Source organism: Hemiscyllium ocellatum, chromosome 7 (assembly GCF_020745735.1).
Source record: "Hemiscyllium ocellatum isolate sHemOce1 chromosome 7, sHemOce1.pat.X.cur, whole genome shotgun sequence".
NCBI lineage: Eukaryota > Metazoa > Chordata > Chondrichthyes > Orectolobiformes > Hemiscylliidae > Hemiscyllium > Hemiscyllium ocellatum.
This window is the reverse complement of record NC_083407.1, coordinates 104,198,369-104,220,789: the sequence shown is the minus strand read 5'-3', so window position 1 is coordinate 104,220,789 and position 22,421 is coordinate 104,198,369. Positions and strand designations below refer to the sequence as shown.

Genomic DNA, 22,421 nt, shown 5'->3' with positions numbered 1-22,421 from the left:
CAAATGGACCCCACCACCAGGGATATATTTCCCTTTCCGCTTTCCGCAAAGACCATTCCCTCCATGACTACTTGGTCAGGTCCATGCCCCCCAACAACCCATCCTCCCTTCCTGGCACCTTCCCCTGCCACTGCAGGAATTGCAAAACCTGCGCCCACACCTCCTCCCTCACCTCCATCCGAGGCCCAAAGGAGTCTTCCACATCTATCAAGGTTTCACCTGCACATCCACTAATATTATTTATTGTATCCGTTGCTCCCGATACAGTCTCCTCTACATTGGGTAGACTGGACACCTTCTCGCAGAGTGTTTTAGGGAACATCTCTGGGACACCCATATCAATCAATCCCACCACCCTGTGGCCCAACATTTCAACTCCCCCTCTCACTCTGCCGAGGACACACATGTCCTGGGCCTCCTCCACCGCCGCTCCCTCACCACCTGATGCTTGGAGGAAGCACTCCTCATCTTCCGCCTTGGAACACTTCAACCCCAAACTTCAATGTGGATTTCACCAGTTTCCTCATTTCCCCTCCCCCCACCTCACCCCAGCTCCAACCTGCCAGCTAGCACCATCCCCTTGATCTGTCCTACCTGCCTATCTTCCTTTCCACCTATCCACTCCACCCTCTCCCTGACCTATCACCTCCATCCCCACTCCCATTCACCTATTATACTCTATACTACTTTCTCCCCACCTCCATCCCTCTCTCACTTTTCTCTCCACCCTGCAGGCTTCCTGCCTCTATTCCTGATGAAGGGCTTTTGCCCGAAACGTCGATTTTTCAGCTCCTCGGATGCTGCCTGACCTGCTGTGCTTTTCCAGCACCACTCTAATCTAGAGCTGAAAATGTGTTCCTGAAGAAGGGCTCATGCCCGAAACGTCGATGCTCCTGCTCCTTAGATGTTGCCTGACCTGCTGCGCTTTTCCAGCAACACATTTTCAGCTCTGATCTCCAGCATCTGCAGTCCTCACTTTCTCCACTCTAATCTAGACTCTGGTTTCCAGGATCTGAAGCCCTCATTTTTACACATCTGTAATGGCTATCAAGCCCTGGTGGGGAAAGGGTTTGGCAGCAAATGATGGGGCAGATTGCTTTCAGTGAACCATGTCTGATGCAGGCAGACAATGAGAATATGTAAATGAAATGCAACCACCTATTGCATTAATTGAAAGGCTTCAACTGGCAGCAAGGCAATGAGGGTATCCTTGGGTCTCATGGTCCTGATTTACTGCGGTAGAATCAGAACCCCAGCCTATGCACTCCTGCCTCTAGATTTGTTTTGGGAGGGCATTAAATTCCACCCATAATGGGGATTTACTAGCACTTTGATGGACAGTCTGTTATATTGTAAACAATAATATATATAACAGTAATGTTCCAAAATCTGTTACACAGAGGTAGAATATTTGAAAAATGTGACTGATGCCCTAGGAGTAGGCTAATTTAATCGTTCACATGTGCAGAAGTCATAGATGAGCTATTTCAATTCCGTAAGTTAATACAGTGGGATTCTTCAACTCTTTATTTGACTAACTGAGGAATATGTTGCTAGCCACGGTTAAAATTCTATTGAGCTATGCATCTGTAAGAGGAGGCAGAGAGGTTTAAAAGAGACGACAATGTCTAAAATATACTCACCAAGTGGACTCACATTCAACTTGCTGGCTAGCAGTGCTTTAGCTTCTCCTTCCAACTGAGTTGACACTGCTACAAAGTTACAGTGATCAATAGCGTATGCACTATCCATAAGGAGGTATGTTTTCAAATTCAAGATATAATTACCAGCCACAATCACACGGACACTGGGTTTTGCAAAGGTGTCAATCTTAATTGCAATTTCTTGGTAGACACCGCCCATTTCTCTGTAACAGTCTTCAATTGATTGACCCTTCTCTGGCATAAGATCGTCAAGAAGAATGATGACCTCGGCATCCATGAAAGCCTTTCTCAGGCTATTTTGCACCGTTACTTTTTGAAGTAGAGGCCAGGCCATGTCTTCAATCTCCATTTGTATGCCTTGTAAAATGCTCAGAGGCCCATCAATGTGCAGCAGATTTAGGCTGACCTCTTGGCTGTGACCAAACACCTCTCCATTTAGCAAGGTAGGGATCAGATTAATACACGCAGGACACAATGCTCTAAAATATAAAGCATATCATGTAAGTGAACTATGTAAATGATTTTGCATTGTCCATTGATTATTCCAATCAGTGATTTTATAGATCTTAAAATAAAAGAGCTGCATGATTACATTTACAAAACAAGTACTACGGATGGAAGGAACTCTTGGAGAGCAGAGAATAGCATTTTTGTCGCTAAGATGGTTCAGGTTCAAGTCCCACTTCAGGATTTGATGGTCAAGGAAGGTATTTTCACAACTTTGCCCAACGTGTACAATACCAGCAAATCCTTTCAATACACCAAACACTTACGTCAGCAGTAACTGTACAAGGCTTGATACGCGTTAGTGGTCCAATGGGCACAGGAGAAACTAAGGACTATGAAAGGACTCAACTGTGTAAAATCTATGCAATGAGTAGTCTAGGCCCAACAGTTTCCATAGACATGTGTCACATATTATTTAAACAAAGTATTGAGAACTATTGCTACTTTTGCCGGAAAAGTACTTGTTCTGCATGTAATAAACTGACTGAAGCTTCAGGGAACCAGGTTTTGTGATCAGCTTCTTTAGCAATGGCTAAGTCTCCCTTATTTGTGTGGTATTGAGTTGCCTATATTATATAGGGTAGAGTTTTGACCCCTAGATTAACTAAGGGCTCAAGGAAGCAACCGAAGGAACAATGCAAATGCCTTCAATGTTCTCAGACTGGGAAGGAGAGCTTGGTGAAAGGTTTGGGGGTTAGGTGAGGGGAGTTCAGCCAGGATCATTGCTCTTGATCACTTGACAATAACTTCTTCAAACATAGGAAGCTATTCATCTTCGTCAGCCTGTTCCACAATTTAATTACACAATGACTGAAACCTCAATCCAATGTAGCTGTCTCGGTTGCTTAACCCTTAATACTCTTACCTATCAAAATCTATCATTCTCAGCTTTGAAATTTTCAACTGATATCCAGCTTTTTTGGGGGGAAAGAGTTTCAAATTTCACTATATGAAGAAATGATCCTTGGCACAATCCCTGCATGGGCGAGCTCTAATTTTATGGTTTGTTTACATGCAAATCAGGAACAGGAATAAGCCATTCAGCCCCTCAAGCTTGCTCTGTCATTCAATAAGATTATGGCTGATCTAATTATAACCTCAAATCTACATTTCACCCAATCCCTGATAACCTTTTTAAACCCCTTACCTATCAAGAATTTATCTATCTCTGTCTTTAAAACTCTTCTTCCACATCATTTTCAGGGTGAGAGTTCCAAAACTCACGATGTTCTAAGAGAAAATAATTTTCCCTAATCCCTGTTACAAATGGGTGACTGCTAATTTTTAAACAGTGACCCATAGATTCTCCCATAAGGGGAAAGATCCTTCCCACATCTACCTTGTCAAGACCCTTCAGGAGTTTATAAGTTTCAATCAAGTCATCTCTCACTGTTATAACGTCAAGTGGATACAAGCCTAACCTGTCTAAATTTCCCTCATAAAACAACCTGCCCATTCCAGGTATTAGTCCACTAAACTTTCCCTGAACTGCCCTCAGCATATTTACATTCTTCTTGAAATAGGTTGACCAATGCTGAACTCAGATGCAGTCTCAGCAATGCTTGGTACAACTGAAGAATAATCCCCCTACTTGATTCCCCCTCGTGATAAATAATAACATTGTACTTGCTGGTCCAATTTGCCAAAACATTTTATGGACTCTTGTTCTGGATTATCCTGCCCAATGAAATAACTTTGTCTGCTTGTCCTAGCAAATCCTTGACTTTAATCAGCCATTTTCTTCTATACTTGAGTGAACATAAGGTTAGGTGCACCCACACTGACTATGTGGTCAGACACATGACAATGGGCTCTTGGGCATCACATTGGATAGGCGAACAAGCAGTCATCCATGAGTCAGCTGCTATGTAAGAAGCTAGAAGAGATAGCAGCTATGGTAGTATTTTGATGGATTTTAAAATCTAAACTTGAAAACAAGATACAAGCCCAAACATAGCATCACAATATCAACATCATTCCAATCCTATCACCAAATGGTCGTTCTAAAATGGACCCCCTTTTTGTAATATAGGTTTTGCAGTTCCAGACAGTGAAGTTTCTCATAAACAACAATGACCTACAAACTCCAGAATATCATTAATGCTGCTTTAAATTTAGTGGTCAGAAAATTACTGAACGATTAAATTAGGAATTGAAGAAAATAATACAGGAGCAAAGTTTGAAAGCTCAGATTAAAATAAAAAATTATCAGTGTCTTTCCCAACTGACCACTTTCTGCTTACATTCAGTGCACATATTATTCTTTAGCATTGACAAAATATCACAAGTGTGAGGAAAATACTGCTGCAATGAGACTATCATGCATTTGCTAATTTTCTTCTGACAAATTAAGAATTTGTTTAATAAACAGGGCTTGAAATTGGCTGAGGCATGTCAGTTCTTGAATAAATAATATTGATACAAATTATGGTGACTAGAAGTTTGGGCTCACTCAAAAATTAAATTGCACATAGAGAAGCCAACACTCGAAAACATAAAAAGTGTTCAATGATCAATTAGGAGAGAGATGTGTTGAAGAAGATTACAGAAATAGATTACTAGTGATGACCAAGAGAGAAAATAAACACATACCCGCAAATCCAGATTGCCATTGCTTTTTTCTGAATCCTGTGAATTGCTTCTTCTTCCTTCTCTTTTTCGTTAGTCTTCATGTTCTCCTTTGCAATCTTGAGCATGAGTGTAGTCATCATATCAGAAGTAAAGCCATAATAACCCTAAAGTTAAAACAAGCACACAAGTAAAACAATTGCCTTACACAAGTTTCTCTGTAGGAATAATATGTTTGCCTATTTTTCACTCTGCTTGTCAAATCACCAAAATGTATTTCTTACTGATAGTTTTGTCCTGCAAACTGAATTCCTGAGGTCTAATGCCATTACCGCTTCAGAATAAAATGCATCCAGCTTGTCTTAGTGGGGTATAGTTCAAATTCCACTCCAAATCTTTCATGACAAAATCTCAGCTGACACACACATTGCAGTAATGAGGGGAAAGTGCATTGACAAGAGATGCCACACTTTGGATAAAATTTTAAACTGACCCCCCCCCCCATCTTCCTCTCAAATCAACTCAAAGGATCTTGAGACACGCGTGAGAATGACCTCAGCGCTTTGACCAATCTTTGTCCCTCAATCAACATTACTAAAAGGTTTACCTGCACTTCACTGAATCTAGTCTACTGCATTTGCTGCTCACAATACGGTGTCCTGTACACTGGGCAGATGACACTCAGACTGAGTGACCACTTTGCGGAAAATCTAAGTTTCGTCCGTAAAAAATGACCCCAAGGTTCCAACTGCCTGCTAGTTCAACAAACCACCGTGGTCCCATGCCAATATTTCTGTCTCGGGCCTGCTGCAATGTTCAAGCAAGCCTCAGAGAATGCTGGAAGAGTATTACCTCATCTTTCTCTTGGGAAGCAGTCTTCAATATCGAGTTCAATAATTTTAGAATCTGAACACCTCCTTCCATATCTTTTACCCACCCCATACTCCAGGCTCTGTCATGGCAGAGGTTGCTTTCAGTACAGCCAACCCATTTTCATCTGTCTAGCATTTCTTCCTTCCTGGCTTACTATCAATCATCTCTTTTACTGCCCATTTTTTCTCTCTCTCTGGACTCTGTCTCCAACTATTGTCTAATCCCTTCGGACTGTCCCAACTCCCCTTCCCCCCCAACATAAACATGTCTATCCTAAATGCTATCAGTTCTGAAGATGGCTCACTGGACTCAAAACGCTAACTATGTTTTCTCTCCTCTGATGCTGCCACCTGCTAAACTCCTCCAGAAAGTTTTGTTTTTGTCACTAAAAGTTTATCTGATCATTTTCACATCACCACAGGGTGTCACGGTGGCTTAGTGGTTAGCATTGCTATCTTACAGCACCAGGGACTGGGTTCAATCCTGGCCTTGGGCAACTGTCTGAGTGGAGTTTGCACATTCTGCCTGTTTCCTTCCCTAGTGCAAAGATGTATAGGTCAGCTAGACTGGCCATGCTAAATTACCCTTTGGTGTACAGGATAGGTGGGTTAGGCATGGTAAATGCAGGGCATGGGTTGGCTGCTCTTAAGAGGGTTGGTGTGGAGTCAATGGCCTGCTTCCATGCTGCAGGGATTCTATCACTGTTTATAGGTCTGTGCCTATTAACTTTTATATTTATCACATTAAAGAAGTTATTGCTGTTCAAAAGTAACATTGTAAATTTACTTGGATGCTCTCATGATGTGAGAGACACTATATAAGCGAAAGTCTTTCTATAAATCTTTTCTGGCCTACCAAGGAATGTCATGAGAAAACATTAAACAATCCATTACTGGAGATTGTACACTAGGGCATTAAGAACTCCTTGGTTAGAAACACAGGAATGGGAGTAGGTATCATTCAGCCTCTCAATCTTGTTCTGCCATTCAGTGAGATCATGGTTGGTCAAAATTGATTGGTTGATCAATTAATCCTACACAGCAAGTCAGATACATTTATAAAGATGTACTAGTAATCAAAATGAAAAAAGAATAATCAAGATGTAATTTTAAAATTATTAACTCTGCCAGTTTCTTTGAAGAAGTAGCAGGAAGAATGAACAAGGGTAATATAGTGGATATATGTCGACTTTATCTTGACACTACATGGTAGACTCATGATTAAAGTTAAAACCTGTGGAATCAGAGCTAAGTAGCAGAATGGTTAACAACCAGACTGAAAGAACAGTAAGCAGAGAAAGTGGCTATTCAGACTGGCAAAAGGTGGGAAACGGTGTTCCATAAGATCATTGCTGGGACTACTGATGTTCATTCTTTACATAAATAATTTAAATTTGCGAAGGTGAAGTACCCCCAATACCAAAATTTGTAGATTATTCCAAAGTTGTGGATAAAGTTGACTGCAACAAAATACAACAGAAGTGTTAACAAATTTGTATAACGGGTGTGGAAATGGCCAACAAGTTCCAATTAGAATTGAGTTACAAATCACCAAAAGTAGTAACACAGGATAGCAAGTTGATTTTTTAAAAAATGCACAGACAGCGCTTGGGTTCCTTTTCAGAATATAACTTGAAAGCAGAGGAAGTTATGTAGAATTTATAGAGAACCTTTGCATACCACATTTAGAATAGAATAGTAGTTCTATACACTGCACTGGAGAAAGTGCAAAAAGGACTTACAGAGATGTAGCTGGAACTGACAGGCCATAACAACTAGGAAATACTGAATTTGGTATGTTCCCAGATGACCATTCAAGGTACATTGGGATATCTGCCTCCTCCACCTGCATGTGTTACTGGGTTAGGGTTGGTTCAGTGAATTTGCTGCCACCAATCCTCATTTACCTTTCCCATGTCTTGGATCTATCTAGTGATTAGAGGATACACCACTTTTGAGTATCTACTGTGGAGCATTGTTCTCATATAGGAAGGTTTACTGTATGATAGCAATAAGTACAAACACATTTGGCCAGCATATTTTCTAAGACCTTGGTGAGCCGGCGCAGATAACCCTGCTTTATTCAAAAGCTGGAGTAGATTGTTTTGTCTCCACTCACAGACTGTGTGACATTAATGTGAACATTAATCTCCTCAGAATTTATCTAAAATTATATCAACCTTATACAACACTGAACAGCTGGTGGCTCCTTTCTCCAAAAAAAAAGAGACTGAGAGGTGATTTGGGAACAGAGATCTTTAAATAGTGAAGGAGTTTGAAAGGAGAGGATTAAAGAGTGGGCATTTCCAATTGTTGGGGTATCCAGAATGACAGGCACTAATTGTAAGGCAATCATTATTGTACCAAGTAAAGAATCCAGCAGAAACATCTTTTCTCAACGCGGTGAGAATGTGGAATTTGGTGCTACATGGACCGGTTGAAGAGTACAGCGTATATGTACTTAAGTGAAAGCTAGTTAAGTAAATGAGAGAGAAAGGAATAGAAGTTGATCAAGTTACATGAACTAAGATGGGAGGAAGCTTATGTGGAGAATAAACACTAGCATGTACCAGTGAGCGACTTTAATGGACACATTTTCTCTGATTTCATAATACAACTTATACGATGATATTAATGTATTCTTATGTTCCATGTTCAACTTCCAAATGGAACTTCAGGAATCAGAGTATGGGGTGTTTTATAAATCCTACCTGTGCATACTCCATAAAGTCATTGAATCCGCCCAACAGTAATCCTTTTCCTCCACGGTCCACAAGTTCTCGCCATATTATCGGGGAGTTTTGATGCACCCAGCCATTTTTTTTACATAATGCTTGAAGCCATGACTAGAGAGAGTCAGAGAGAGAGAAGCATGAAGACATGGAATTTATCTGCTTTCTTGATTCATAACGTGAAACACAAACATTTGTAGCTAAGATAATGCAAATTATTAAAAAGATTCTTCTCTGAGTTCTTACCTGAAAACAGGTCCAGCCTACAATGCCCTGACTTCAACTAAGAGTAGGGGCCTTCAGCTCATGGCCTCTGCTAGACACTGACCCTTCACATAATTGCAACCTCCCTATATTATTGTGAAAGTTATTTCAATGAGTAATATAGGAATTTAGCAATGTTAGGTATTTCAACTGAAACAATATAATTTTTACAGAACCTAACTATAGCTTTTATTTTGGAATTATATGGAAAATCTGATTTGCTTTAAATTGCTTGACCTAAAATTGCACTTTTCAAGGAATCCAACATAATTTTCATTGAGGACCTATTGCATAAAGTAATATCAAAAAGCACCAATGCTTGTTAGCTTGTTAGCTTTCCGAATTAATTTCTGTGTCAACTTATGGACAGATCTGTTGACTGAATTCAATTAAGATGCAATTTATAATCAATTAACACTAAGCAACTGCTACCTATGTGCTACATGATGAAAGAACTCTTGGGTTGACACATAATTTGATGGTGGGCAAAGCCAATCTGGCGTGTGTGATAGCACTTCTGGGTGAAAAAGGAAAAAAAAGTGAAAAAAAGAACTTGTGGATTTGAGAGATGGTGCTGAGGAAGCTTCAGTGAACTGCTCTCTTAATTCCTATTGATACCTCCTCCAAGTGGCACAGTACGGCTACAACAGTTTTGATTCTATTGAGTCATAGTGCAATGCAAACCAAGACTTATCATTGAGGGGTTAATACAACCAGGGAAGGTGAGGATTCCGCCACTAAAATGAAAAATGGGAAGCTGGTTGTTCTTGGCTGCCTTGACAAGTCACTGAACACTTTGTTGTCTTCTTTCAGTTTTCCAATATGCTCAAAAGCCACATTGTATATATGGTCAAGTTAGTTCTTATCCTGTGCTTGAAAAATCGTCTTGTGATTAGAATAACTTAACGACTAAAATATTAATGAATATTGTGATACCAACAACAAAGTTCAGAATAACTGAAAGTACTTTGGATCCTTGTGAATTATTAACATTGACAATTTTCCCTGACAGTCGCCACCTTCAGATACTTCTGCTCAGTTAGATATAAGTGGGATATTTAAGTGTCCAAGATTCTTTCTCAAGGACAATGCCATATATGCCATTTCTCCTCATAGATAGTTGTACTTCTCTAGTGGTTAGTTCTTCTGTACCCCGAGTTATTGGAATGTGCTGGTTGGTGAGATGGCGTTGATACTATGCATGCTTTCAAAAAGGAGGTGTGCTGGTTTTTCACTGGAACAGAGATCACAGTTTATCTTGGTACACACATATTCTTATAGATACACATTGCTGCCTTGGAGGAGTGAGTGAATATTTTAGATGATAGCTGGGCAGCCAGTCAAGTGGGTTGTTTTGTCCTGGATGACTTAGGGTGAGATTGTTTAACTAGTATGTTAATGATGTAATGATATAAAGCTTGCAGCAAGCACTTACAAATAAAGTGGATACACCTGCCCAAATAAATGAGTGACACTGCAACTATACCAGATAAGTTTGTTACTATAACAGATCAGAAAAAATATATAGTGTCAGAATTTAAGGAACGGTATTAAATCTGATCAACCTCAGCCTCTTGAATATCAATTTCTGGTAGTTTGTTACAAAATTCAGACAAGTACCCTCTGAAATGATCAATGATGACATTTCCTACCTTAGCTTTCTGAAGAAATTTTATGAAAACTTACAAACAGTTCTTACAGTTAGTGGCAATTTAGACCAAAGGTACACAAAGGAGACTTGACAATTTGCAAAGAGAGAAGAGTTTATTCTTATCATTCCATGCTAACTTGGAATGTAAGAGAAAAGATAGAACGCTGAATTATGGCTCCTCCCAAAAAAAAATTGCCTTTATATGTTGTTAAATTATTTTAAAGACACCAGGGCCGCTAAAGCATTACAAATGGCATTCAACTCAAATTTTGCTTATTTGGTCTAGTGCGGACAGTATTTTTATTTCAAAAGTATACTTTATTTATGTATATGTGCTGCACAGTAGCACATGAAAAAAACAAATAAACATTGGAGTTTGATCCTATCCAACAAACAAAGTATTTCTTACTTGTGCAAGATTATATTTACATATATTTGAGGTACCAGGAGGATCTAATAACAGAACAGACCTCCAGTTTACTTCAGCAGAAAGACCTCAGACAGTGGTCTTTCCCCACTGTGCCTTGGTGGTAGTTGCCCCAAGCTTTAGTACATTCCATGAGCCTGAATTACTCAGAATTTCAGGATCTTGGATCCACTACAGCCTCATTCTCACCTACTCCTTTTGAGCATACCCGTTGTGTTCAGTACCAAAACTGGCAGCAAAAAAAAGTTACACCAATTTAATGTCATAAACCATGAAAATCAAAGAAACACAAATTTCTTACACGAAATACAGCTGATTTATTCTTTTTCAGTAATAATGAAACAGCTTCTCTGCATTCCAATCTACAATACTGACCTCCCATTTGTCAGGTGACTGGACAATTTTAAAGACGTGGAAATCTGGCAAGTTTTTCTGAAGATAATCTGCCAATAGTTCTGCCTTGGCATAATAACCGCAGTTTGCTTTACCTGCAAAAACCAAAACATAACAAAGTGTATCTAATATTTAAATTGCCGCAAGAACATCACTATAGGATAGACAGAGTCAATTGGTTCAACGCAGCTGTTTATTTTCACAGATCCACCTCCCTACCATCTTCTCTCCACTGACCCTCAAACCCTTCACTCTCCATGATTCCATCAAGTTGTTCCTTGAATCCACTTACATCATCTACTTCAAAGGTTTTTTCTATTCCGATTGTATAGCTTTGGAAGGAAAATTATCCGCCACATTTCCCACAGTGACCACATTTTGAAAGTGGGGCTATTCAGCATTTCATGATATCTTGAGCTTGTGAAAGATGCTAAAAAATATTCAAATTTTTCTTTCTTTCTTTTTGGCCAGCTTGTAAAAATGATAATCCTCTCTACTTTTCTTTCCTAAACCTGAAGACACAGGGTCACAGTTACTGGAATACAGTTTCACGAGCACTGGATCACCTCAGGATCATTGCTGAACTATCTGCCATTTTTGAATAATATTACTATTCCCTTATAATCAGACAGTTAGAGATGCAGGCATAGATTCTGATGGACACTCCAAAGCAGTACAGAGACAGTGCTGCACTGATGGAGTTGCTGGCTGGAGGTGTCAGAAGAGACATTAAACCAGTGCCTGCCCTCTCTAGTGGCTAAACAAAGAAACATGGTGGCTCAATGGCTAGCACGACTGCTTCACAGAGTGAGAAACCCGAGTTTGATTCCAGGCTTGGGTGACTGTCAGTGTGAGGTTTGCATGTTCTTCCTGTGTCAGTGTGGGTGCTCTGGTTTTCTCCCACAGTCCAAAAATGTACAGATTACGTCGATTAGCCATGCTAAATTACCTTGTAATGTCCAGGGGTGCGTAGGCTAAGTGGATTAGCCATGGGAAATGCAGAGTTAAGGAGATAGGCTGGGGGGTTGGTCTGGGTGGGATGCTTTTCGGATGGTTGGTGCTGACTCAATGAACCAAATGGCCTCTATTTGTACTGTAGGGATTCTATGATTTTCCTGTTGTACTGGGTTGGCACATATCCTAAACAACTAAGGAAAAAGCACACTTACTTGGGTTATTTATCCTTTTACAATATCTTCTTTGGGAGCAAATACACCCCAATTATAACACTATCTACAACTCAACAGTAGAGTGAAGCACAGAAATAAGTAATTCAGCTCAAGTGTTCCATGATAGTTTCCTCCCATTCATTGACATGTTCCTTTACTTCTTGTTCCCCCCCCCACAAACTTCATGGACTAAACTAACTTTTTCAAAAATAAGAAGACTGTTCCAGGATGCTGAGAGACTGTGAATGGTTCTAGTATGTTATTCCACCTGCCATTGTTTAATATAAATTGTAAAGTGTCGACTCGCTTGCTCATTCTCTTCATTCCCAGTCAAGATCACTTAGCTGCGCATTCGGGACAGAAACCCTTGCCGCCCATTAACCTCCTCTGCTACCTAGGTGTAGTGATTGCGATGAGGTCAGCCCGGCGGACCTTGCAGAATCTGAGTTCCCTGATTGGGGATGTTAATCTGGTCCAAACAGGCAGCCCTGAGAGCTGGCTCTGAGGGAGCTGGATCAGTGTCAATGACTTCTCGCGTGTAAATAAAGGGTGACTTGGTGACGGGACACCAGCCTCCCTGGAATTATTCCACGCCCAGCTCAGGGGCATTGACTGGGGCCAGATGTCAAATTATAATCCGGGTGGCAGCGGAGAAAGACCTCAGCCGAAGGTCCTGTCTGGCCAAAGTATGACGAGGGCCTGAGAGGTTTCAAGATCCCCTCACTGCTTTCAGTAGGAATGCACATTAGTTTCCTTTTCAAGTTTAGAAAAAAAATGCCCTTTTGTTTTTCTTTTCTGTTGCTGCAACTGGATTGAAGGCGCAATGAGGAAGGGTCAAAATCCCACAGTATTTCCTGCAAACCCTGCTTTGGACTTGCTGTACTTATTTGTAGATTTTTTAAAAAAAATACACTTCATTCATAAACTTTAAGGAAAAAAAGATCAATGTTATAACTGGCTACTTTGCCCCTTAACCCCCAGCCCCTCTCTCGGATTGAAGCCGTTATTTCTGGAGATCTATAAACCGAGCTCCACCCGGATTTTGTTTTGTTACATATTTTGATTAATTTCACACACGGAGCTGCCTCCGACCCACCTGCCAACACGAACTTGGCCATTTTGCTGCTGTTGCTGTTGTTGTTGTTGTTGTTCGGGGCGTTGCCAGGCAACGGGAGCGTCCGGACCCTGTACAGCGGTTGCACCAGGGCGCACCCCCCCCCCCCCCCCCCACCTTTTTGTCCCCGGGCTGCAGCCAGAGCCGCGGGCAGAAGGTTCCACACTCCTGTCCTTGTGGGGCACCTAAATAGAGAGATAGCTGGAGAGGGGGAGAGCATCGAAAACAAAACCAGCCAAGCTTCAGGAGAGGTAACAACGACAATATCAAGATTTCGAAGCAGTGGTTTGGGCGCACCAGGGGTATCTGAAGGAGATAAAGGACATGATGTGCCCATGGATCAAGCAGGGAAATGCTGCAGAGCCTGACCATTGGCAGGAAAACCAGGCACCACCTCTTGAATGAGTCAGGGTAAAGCTAGGGATTACAAATTCATCAGGCTCCTAAGGTAACCCAGAGACAGTCAAACACTATATGGTGTTTATCACACACTGTCCAGTTCATGGGTCAATTCCAGAGATGGTGCAGGAAAGGACCAGAAGGTTCTCTTAAATGTCAAAGAGCCCCCAGTTCAGTGTGGAGGATGGTGAGCTGTTTCAATCTTGAAAGGATTGATTGAATGACTGAATGAGCTTTACTGTCATGTGCATTCAAATGAATACAGTGAAAAGTTTATAAGTCACCAATTGCAGTGTTATCTTACCTACAAAGATACCTGGGAACAGCTTCTTCAGTTACAAGGTTAGATACAGTGTAACAATGTCAACATAGACTTCTTAGGAACAGTACCTAGGTACAATCCTTATTCCAGAATAGAGAAATTAAGAAAAAACGTTTGCATAACACCTATACACACTATAACCAGAGGTCAGAAAAACAAGAAGCAAAATTAAAAAGACAAACATCACATTCTCTCTCCAAGGGTTCTCCACAGCAGACCAGTGTGGGGTCTTCCATGTGGTCTGACTAGTGGCTGTCGCCACACTCCACACTGGGCCACTGCCATCATGCTCCACACCAGGCTGATGTCCCTACTTTGCACCTGACTGCTGCTTGCTAGTGTCTCCACTTCGGGCCTGCCAACCGCTGACCCTACATCGGAGGCTGGGGTTGGATATCTGAGCCTAAGAGTATGAGAAGACAGAGGAGGAGAAAAAAAACTGCAGAACGGAGGAAAAGCGGGAGAAAAAAAGAAAAAGAAGTATCTAAAGGGGGAATTTTGTGAATGGGAATGCAATATCCTGAAAACTGCTTTAAATGAATTGTTCTAAGTGTAGAAATAGAGAACACTGTCAATGGATAAGTTTTAAAAACGATAAACATTTAAACTAGCAAAAACTAAATTAGAACTGAGATTGGGAAGAGCTTCCTACAAAAGGCAATGCATACAAGGAATATCCAGCTGCAGTAGTGGAGATGAAGTCGCAAACAGAATCAAAATACCATAAATCCTGGCAATCTGACATAAAGAACGATGTTTGTCAAGTGCATTGTTTTTATTGGAAGTGAAGCCTTTCCAATCGGCTGTGTAGTGTATTGCCCATCTCTGTATGACCCTGATAACTACATGGGAATTTCTATTCACAGCTCCCAATCTTAGTTCTCAATCCTCAGGCCAGTTTTATTCTTCTCCATGTTCCTCCTTCAAAGCTCCTAGTTCTGCTTAAGTCACTATCCTGACGTTATTTTTCTTTTTTTTTAATTGATAGGGAGTATAGAACGTTGTTATTGCATCACTATTTTAATGACATTCCACACATAAATAACTTGGAGTTTCAAAATGACTTTGGATTACCACTCAAGTGAATTTCAAATAAAGAATGGGGATGGAGCTGGTTCATGGGACTGATTGGATTGTTCGCCAAAAAACCAGCATAGATTTGATAGGCTGACTGGCCTCGTATTCTACTACTTTAATTGGCTGATGCTTTCGGTTGTAGCAGAGCTACTCAGCTCCTGACCGTATTCAGTCCTGGTCCAAACAGGGGCAAAAGAGCTGAAGTCCAGAAGTGAGGTGAGAGCAACTGCCCTTGACATCAAGATTTAAGTGTCAACCTTGTGAAACTGGAGTGGCAAAGAGGCCAGACCAGGTGAGGATGGCAGATTTCCTTCCCTAAAGGGTATTAGTGGATTTGATGAATTTTTGCAACCACCAACAATGGTTACATAGTCATTATTAGCTCAGTTTTTACTCCAGATTCTTACTGTATTTAGATTTCACCTTTTGCCATGGAGGGAATTGAATGCATGCCCTCAAAACATTAGCCTGACATTAATGGATTGCTTGTTCAGTCAGAATACCATTACACCACGGCCTCAATTTGACCTAACACTTGTACCCTCAATCCCATTCTCATTAAATTGCTGATCACCCAACTTATCCTCCTAGCTGCCATGTTAGTCCATATTGTTAACTATTCTCTCTCCTCACCTCATTCCCATCTTCAAATCTGCTACCCTTAACCCTCTCCTCAAACATCAAACCTCCATTCCACCATCTTTTCCAATTACTGCCCCATTTCCATGCTTCCTTGCCTCACCACAGGTCTTAAACAAATCCATTCCCATCTTTCCCAGAACTCCCCACCTGAATCTCTCCTATCAGTACTGTTTCTGTCACAGTACAGAAACAGCACTTACCAAAGTCACAAATGGCATCTTATTTACTGTTCCTTTCTTGTCGTTCTCAAATTGTCTGCAACCTTTGACATAGTTGACCACTCCTCCTCCTCCAACGCCTCTCCATCATTGTTCAGCTGGATGGGCCAGAGTAGCCTGTTCCAATATGATCATTCTAATTATGGTCAGAGCACTTGCTTCCTTTCCCACTCCCCACCTCTTTCTCCCCCAATGACCTATCCGTAGTCCCTCCAACTTCCCATCTACATCCTGATCCTAAAACTTAGTACCTGCATTGGGTTCCACATGTTTGCTGACAACCACCGGCTTTACCTCACATCAGCTCTCTGAGTCCTTGCTGGAGTGACAAACTGCTTCCATCCCTTTCTCCAGCAACTGTCTGAGGCTAAACCAGACTGTTCACAACCCAGTGTTCATGTGTGATCTCCAGTACGACCTTCTAGCCACGTAGACCTGCTATTTCCATCTTTGTAACCTCAACTGATTCTACCTGTGGTTCAGCTTGTCTTCTGTTGTATCCCTTTATTACCTTTCATCTTGACTTTACTAAACATTCCTGGCCAAACTCCAACACTCTACCCTCCATACACCCAAGACCATGCAATACTCTGCAGCCCGAGTCCTGACCGGTCCTAAATCCCACTCACCTGTTGGAACTTTTGTCGTTCACTGACCTGACTGTACTGGGTCCTGGCTAAGCAATGTCACAATTTAAAATTGATTGTTATTTTGAAATCACTCTGCAGCCTCACCCCTCCGTATCTCTGACATCTCCTCCAGCCTCCCAACCCTCTGCAGTCTTCTCATTCTGGTCTCACTGGAGCACTCCCCCCCACCCCCCCCAACTATTTTAATTCCTTGAACATTGATGGTCATGCCTGTAACCTCCAGGTGACCTTTGCTGTGGAATACCCTCCCTGAAGCTCTCTGCCTCTCTACCTTACTTTCCCTCTTTAAGAGATTCTTTAGAGCCTATGGTCTCTTTGTGGTCATTTGCCTTAATATCACCTCATGTGTTTCAATATTTTGTTTCAGAATTCCTCTGTGAAGCACCTTGGATGCTTTATGATGTTCACAGTATTTATAAATAGAGGTGGCCCTTGTGGAAGATTTAATCATCTCCTGAGAGGTATCCTGACATAATTGCCTTGTTAAACTGACAGATTTCTATGTTTCCCCTCAATACTTTCCTTGACGTTTTCACACCCAGCAGTGAGGCAAGTGTGAGACCATCCCGATGGAAACTTTGATGCGCGAATGTAGCACATAGTGTGTGACAGTCACAAATTAACTTTACAATAAGTAAGCAAACTTTAAAAGCAAACTTTCCCCAGAAAACCACTTCGGAAATATATTCAGAATGACATTTAAAAAAAATATTTGTATACCATAGCTGGGGTCGCACTTTCTGGTCAATGACTTATGAAAGATGAAGTACTCAGGATGCAGATATTACATCCCCCTTGTCTCAAATGTTGCATTTGGGCCTCTCCACTGACTCATGAAAGAAATGATAAATGCCATCACTTGCGATATACCACAGTTTATTTTCATTCATTTGTTACAGCTGGAAGACTCCCAAATCAAAATCTCCTGTCAATAACTGTTTCAGTATATGAGAAAGGAGGGGATTAACAATATGAGTGTGATTGCCACTCCTGGAAAAATCTGGCCTATTATAGCAGGTTTTGAAACATATTGTACTATACGGCCTTTATGATTATGTGATGTGTTCATTCTTCACCTGACGAGGTGTATTCTATCCTGCTCCAGAATTACACAACACTTAATAAGGCAAGCAGAAGTGGGTACTGCAGATGCTGAAGATTAGAGTCAAGATTAGCGTGGTGCTGAAAAAGCACAGCAGGTCAGGCAGCATCCAAGGAGCAGGAAAATTGACATTTTGGGCAAAAGCCCTTCATCAGGAATTAATAAGACAACTGAGTCCACTGTGATGCTGTCAGTTCTTTAAAAGATTTGTTTAGTTAATCCACTCCCCTACTGTTATAGCTTATTTGCACTTTACAAATTCATTCGATTTCCTTTGAACTCGGTCGTCAATTTTAAAATTCATGTCATTGTTTTCAAATATATTGATTGGTCTCAACCCTGCCTGGTCAGCCATCCGGGGATTCCCACTGAAAAACAACAAATGCTGGAGATCTCGGAGGGTCAGGCAGCATCCATGGAGAGAGAGCAAGCAAATGTTTTGAGTCTGGATGACTCTTCATCTGGGCCATTTAGACTCAAAACATTAGCTTGCTCTCTCTCCATGGATGCTGCCTGACCCACTGAGATCTCCAGCATTTGTTGTTTTCAGTACAGATTCCAGCATCTGCAGTAATTTGCTCCTAAACTGGGAATTCCAATGTCTTTCTTCAGGAGGAACTGCAATTAAGAGTGAAGTGCTGGGGATCAGGGTGAGTGTTCATTAAATGTTTTTGCTGATTTTGCACGGAGGTGGCAGGGACGGCATTGTGCAGTGGAGAAAGGAAGCAATTCAGAGCATGCTCAATCATTCAGTGGGATTCATAACCAATGCAATCACTTCAGCAATTGTTCTTGAAATGCAGTGGGGGAACACTCACTGCCTGTACAGGTGGTTGACGCAGAAATCCTCACTGCATTTAAGAAGTTTTTAGATGTACATTTGCAATGCCAAGTATATGGATCAAGTGCTGGAAATAGGATTAGAACAGTTACGAGTTGTTTCTGACCAGCGCAAACTCAATGTGCTGTAGACCTCTATGACTTCCTAACTCTAACACTGTGATCTTCTGCTATAGATTCTGTGGCTTATGATCCTGCCCCACTAATTACCTGATGACAGTGCAGCACTCTGAAAGCTAGTGCTTCCAAATAAACCTGTTGGACTATAACCGTTGTGTGATTTTTAACTTTCTCTATAACTTTAATAAGCTATGATGGGAAGAGTGACTCACTCATGTTCAGTTCATTAAAACAGCAAATAATGTGATGCGATGAAGGAAGCATTCTATATCTGAAGCTTATTTCCAATTAAATTGAAGAGAGTGATAAACATAATTAAATTAGATCCATGTCAGTTTTACTTTGCCTGGAAGAGGAAAGGATACAATGATAATGATTGTGGACATCTCTGTGATCAGACGTAGATCTGTAACAGAGTCAAATATCTGCTTTAACAAATCCTGACTACGTTACACTGACAACAGCTGAAGGAGACCTGCATTTATGTAGCACCTCAGGACAGCCCAAAGCAATTTACAACTTTCTTGATGTGTGGTATTGTCATGTAGGAAACACAGTGGGCAAGTTGTGCAGAGTAGGATCTCAGCAAGGTCAGTGGCATATTGGCCAGATTGTTTAAATTCAAAATGCTGGCTGAGGTATGGAGACCAGTGTCAGGGGATTTGAGATGGCTGATAGGAACCTCATTGGCCACAAAGCGCCTCTGAAAGTCCAGCAGTCATGAATGATGCTGTAGAGGTGCCAGCTATTTATTTCTTTGCCTATTACCAAATACCAAAGTTCAGCAGGTTCCACTGCAGACCAATGGGAAGGCTCTGCCTATCACAGTCTCAGCCAGGCTCCACCATGTGGTTAATGTACCTCCATCCAGCTTGCAGTCAATATCCTGGTGCAACTACTCCTGGTCTGTGGTGGGCACTGCCCACCTTGCCCAGCCACCTACTTTAGTCAATGGTTGGAAAAGATGATCTGAAAGTTCCTGATGCTGTGCAATAGGAAGCAGTTGGAACTGAGGTGAAGGGTTGTATTGATAATGGTTTTAGCTGTGTGTGCTGTGAGGCTCTCTCTCCCTCTCCCTCTCTTTTGTGAGGGATGGGCATTTCCCTGAGGATGGGTGGCAGCCATGTTAAAGGTTTATTTTGTGAAAGCTGCACATTGGGGTGAATGGTGGCACAGTGGTTAGCAGCACTGTCTTACAGCACCAGGGGCCTGGGTTTGATCACAGTTTTGGGCGACTGTCTATGCAGAATTTGCATATTCTCCCATCATGATGTGGGTTTTCTCCTGGTGCTCTGGTTTCCTCGCACAGTCTAAAGATCTGTAGGTTATGGGGATTGGCCATGCTAAATTGCCCATAGTGCCATCCAGGGATGTGCAGTCCAGGTGGATTAGCCTTAGTAAAAATGTGGGGTTGCAGGGATAGTGTAGGGGGTTGAATGTTCTTTGGAGAGTCAGTGCAGAATTGATTAGCTGAATGGCCCATTCCACACTATAGGGTTTCTATGATTTGATGCTGCAATGTGTGTGTTTACGGGAGCCTAGATGAGTCTATTCTGGGTTAGGCTTCAGGCAGTGACCCTCCTCTTGCAAAGAATCAGCAGTGGTTATACACGGGCCTTTCCTCTCAACTGGCATACCATTGTTGCTGACTTTCTTCCTCTAATATCAGATCCGTGAGGCTGAGTCTTCATCATTGTCCTCCAATTGGCCTTGCTTCTGCACCCTCCTGTTGTTGTAGGCGCCCTCTGCTTTACCACGTTGTGTGGCCTGCAGCGCACCTCCTTTCAAGGTGCCCCATATGCCAACCACAAATTTTAGTCAACGCTTGGAAAAGCTGAGGCTGTTGTTAATCCCTTGGGGTGAGAGTAGTGGTGCCAGTTTACATGGTAACACACAGTAGGTGTGCAGGCAAGACCCCATTGGGGTGATCACATACCAATTGGCTAATATAATGAAATTTCTCAGAATCGCCTCTCTCCTGTCCTGCTAAGCTCAGTTGGCTCATACCTGTTCCTCTGCCTGTGTATAGGCCATTGCCTCTCCTCAGTGACTTCTTCCTCTTGGGGAATTACTATGAAAGATAAGTGTGATGCACCCAGAGTCGAGTGTCAATGGAAAAGCGAGTTGGCGCTTGCTTTGGAGGTTTTTTTCTTTAATGTTTCTCTTGAGGTTGGCTCAGATCAACTTTGAAACGTGAGCCTTTTGTTTTGCTGAAAGAGAAAATCCTTGATCTCACCAATTAGCAAAAAGCACAGCAGCACATAATAAGTGACACACTCTGAGCAAAGGGCTTTGCAGAAGAGAGGTTGTTTGCTGCTCCCTGCCCAACCCAACTCAACAATGTGATGTGAACATGGAAAGGCAGAGGAGGGGAATGCACCTCAGGCGAGGAAAATAGGGAATCTGATGGAAATGCCGAGGGAATGAATGGTGGGAAAGCCAGGGCAGTGGTGAGATGGGAAACAAAAAAACCTGATAGTGTCTACATTTGAAAATAAATGACCTTGCATGAACTTTTGTAGACAATCAGAAGCTTCAGTCACTTGTAGCACAGAGATGTCCCCGCTCTCAAAGGAATGCTCATTTAATAAAGGTGAAATTTGGAGATAATCTCTCAGTCATCGAATGGTTTTGTGCACATTACACCAATAACCTCTTGTTTAGTTTGCCGGTCCAAGCAATAGGATGGAGTTCTGCAGATTTACCTGGAAGCCAGGATTGTATGAAACAAAGGTTCGCAATGGGTGAACTGAAATTGTAGAAGGACTGCACTATGTTGATTGACGCCTGAAACTGAGCCACTTAGCTTGAGCTCTCACTTTCCCAGTGGACAGCAGTGAGAGAGACTCAGTGCCCTTTATACTACACAACGTGCATGTGAATAGCTTACACCATTGTCAGTTCTCAGTGTTACTCACACAGAACCATCAACTGTGAAATATCTGGGCGGCACAGTGGTTAGCACTGCAGTCTCACAGCACCAGGGTCCCAGGTTCGATCCCTTGGGCGACTGTCTGTGTGGAGTTTGCACATTCTCCCCGTGTCTGCGTGGGTTTCCTCTGGGTGCTCTGGTATCCCCCACAGATCAAAGATGTGCAGGTCATGTGAATTGGCCGTGCTAAATTGCCTAAAATGTTAGGTGCATTAGTCAGGGGGAAATGGATCTGGGTGGGTTACCCTTTGGAGGAGTCGGTGTGGACTGGTTGGGCTGAAGGGCCTGTTTCCACACTGTAGGGGAATCTAATCTAGTCTTAAAAAGATTTCTACATGGACTGAAGTGACCACGGGAATTTAGTCCACAAGTGCTGCATTTGTTTCAAGTGTCATCCTGCATGGAGGGTTAACACCCACACACCCAGAGAGATTTTAAACTTGTGTGATCTATCTTTTCCTAGCCCTGCACCTTGGAAGCTGCAGGTGCACTTCAGTAGTCCAGCCTGAAAGTTCCACTGTCTGTTCCTCAAAGGTGTTGAGGAATACTTATGTCAGGCAACATCTCCCCCATTCAAGTTGATTGTGCCCGTTGCTTCCCCTGAAAAAGGACCGAAGCACGGTCACTTTGCCTGCATTGACAGATACAGAGGTGGAAGTTTCCAGAGTTGTGATTGATACCTGTGAAAAGAATACACACTTGTGAGTTAAATTACACTGATCGAAGGATCGTTCAGTGTTGTCAAAAAGCTGCCACTG

At 42.0% G+C, this 22,421-nt stretch overlaps 1 protein-coding gene across 1 annotated transcript in view; it reads right to left on the bottom strand.

Annotated features, from left to right (window-relative positions):
• Positions 1–13,368, bottom strand: part of mdh1b (malate dehydrogenase 1B, NAD (soluble)) — a 53,037-nt gene extending 39,669 nt beyond the window's left edge. The window contains exons 1-5 of the mRNA XM_060828163.1: positions 13,344–13,368; positions 11,061–11,173; positions 8,323–8,457; positions 4,764–4,906; positions 1,644–2,143 (exon numbers count right to left, since the gene is read on the bottom strand). Of these exons, the coding sequence (XP_060684146.1) occupies positions 1,644–2,143; positions 4,764–4,906; positions 8,323–8,457; positions 11,061–11,173; positions 13,344–13,365 (913 nt within the window). The 5' untranslated portion in view covers positions 13,366–13,368. The remainder of the gene's footprint in view (positions 1–1,643; positions 2,144–4,763; positions 4,907–8,322; positions 8,458–11,060; positions 11,174–13,343) is intronic.
• Between the last annotated feature and the right edge of the window lie 9,053 nt (positions 13,369–22,421).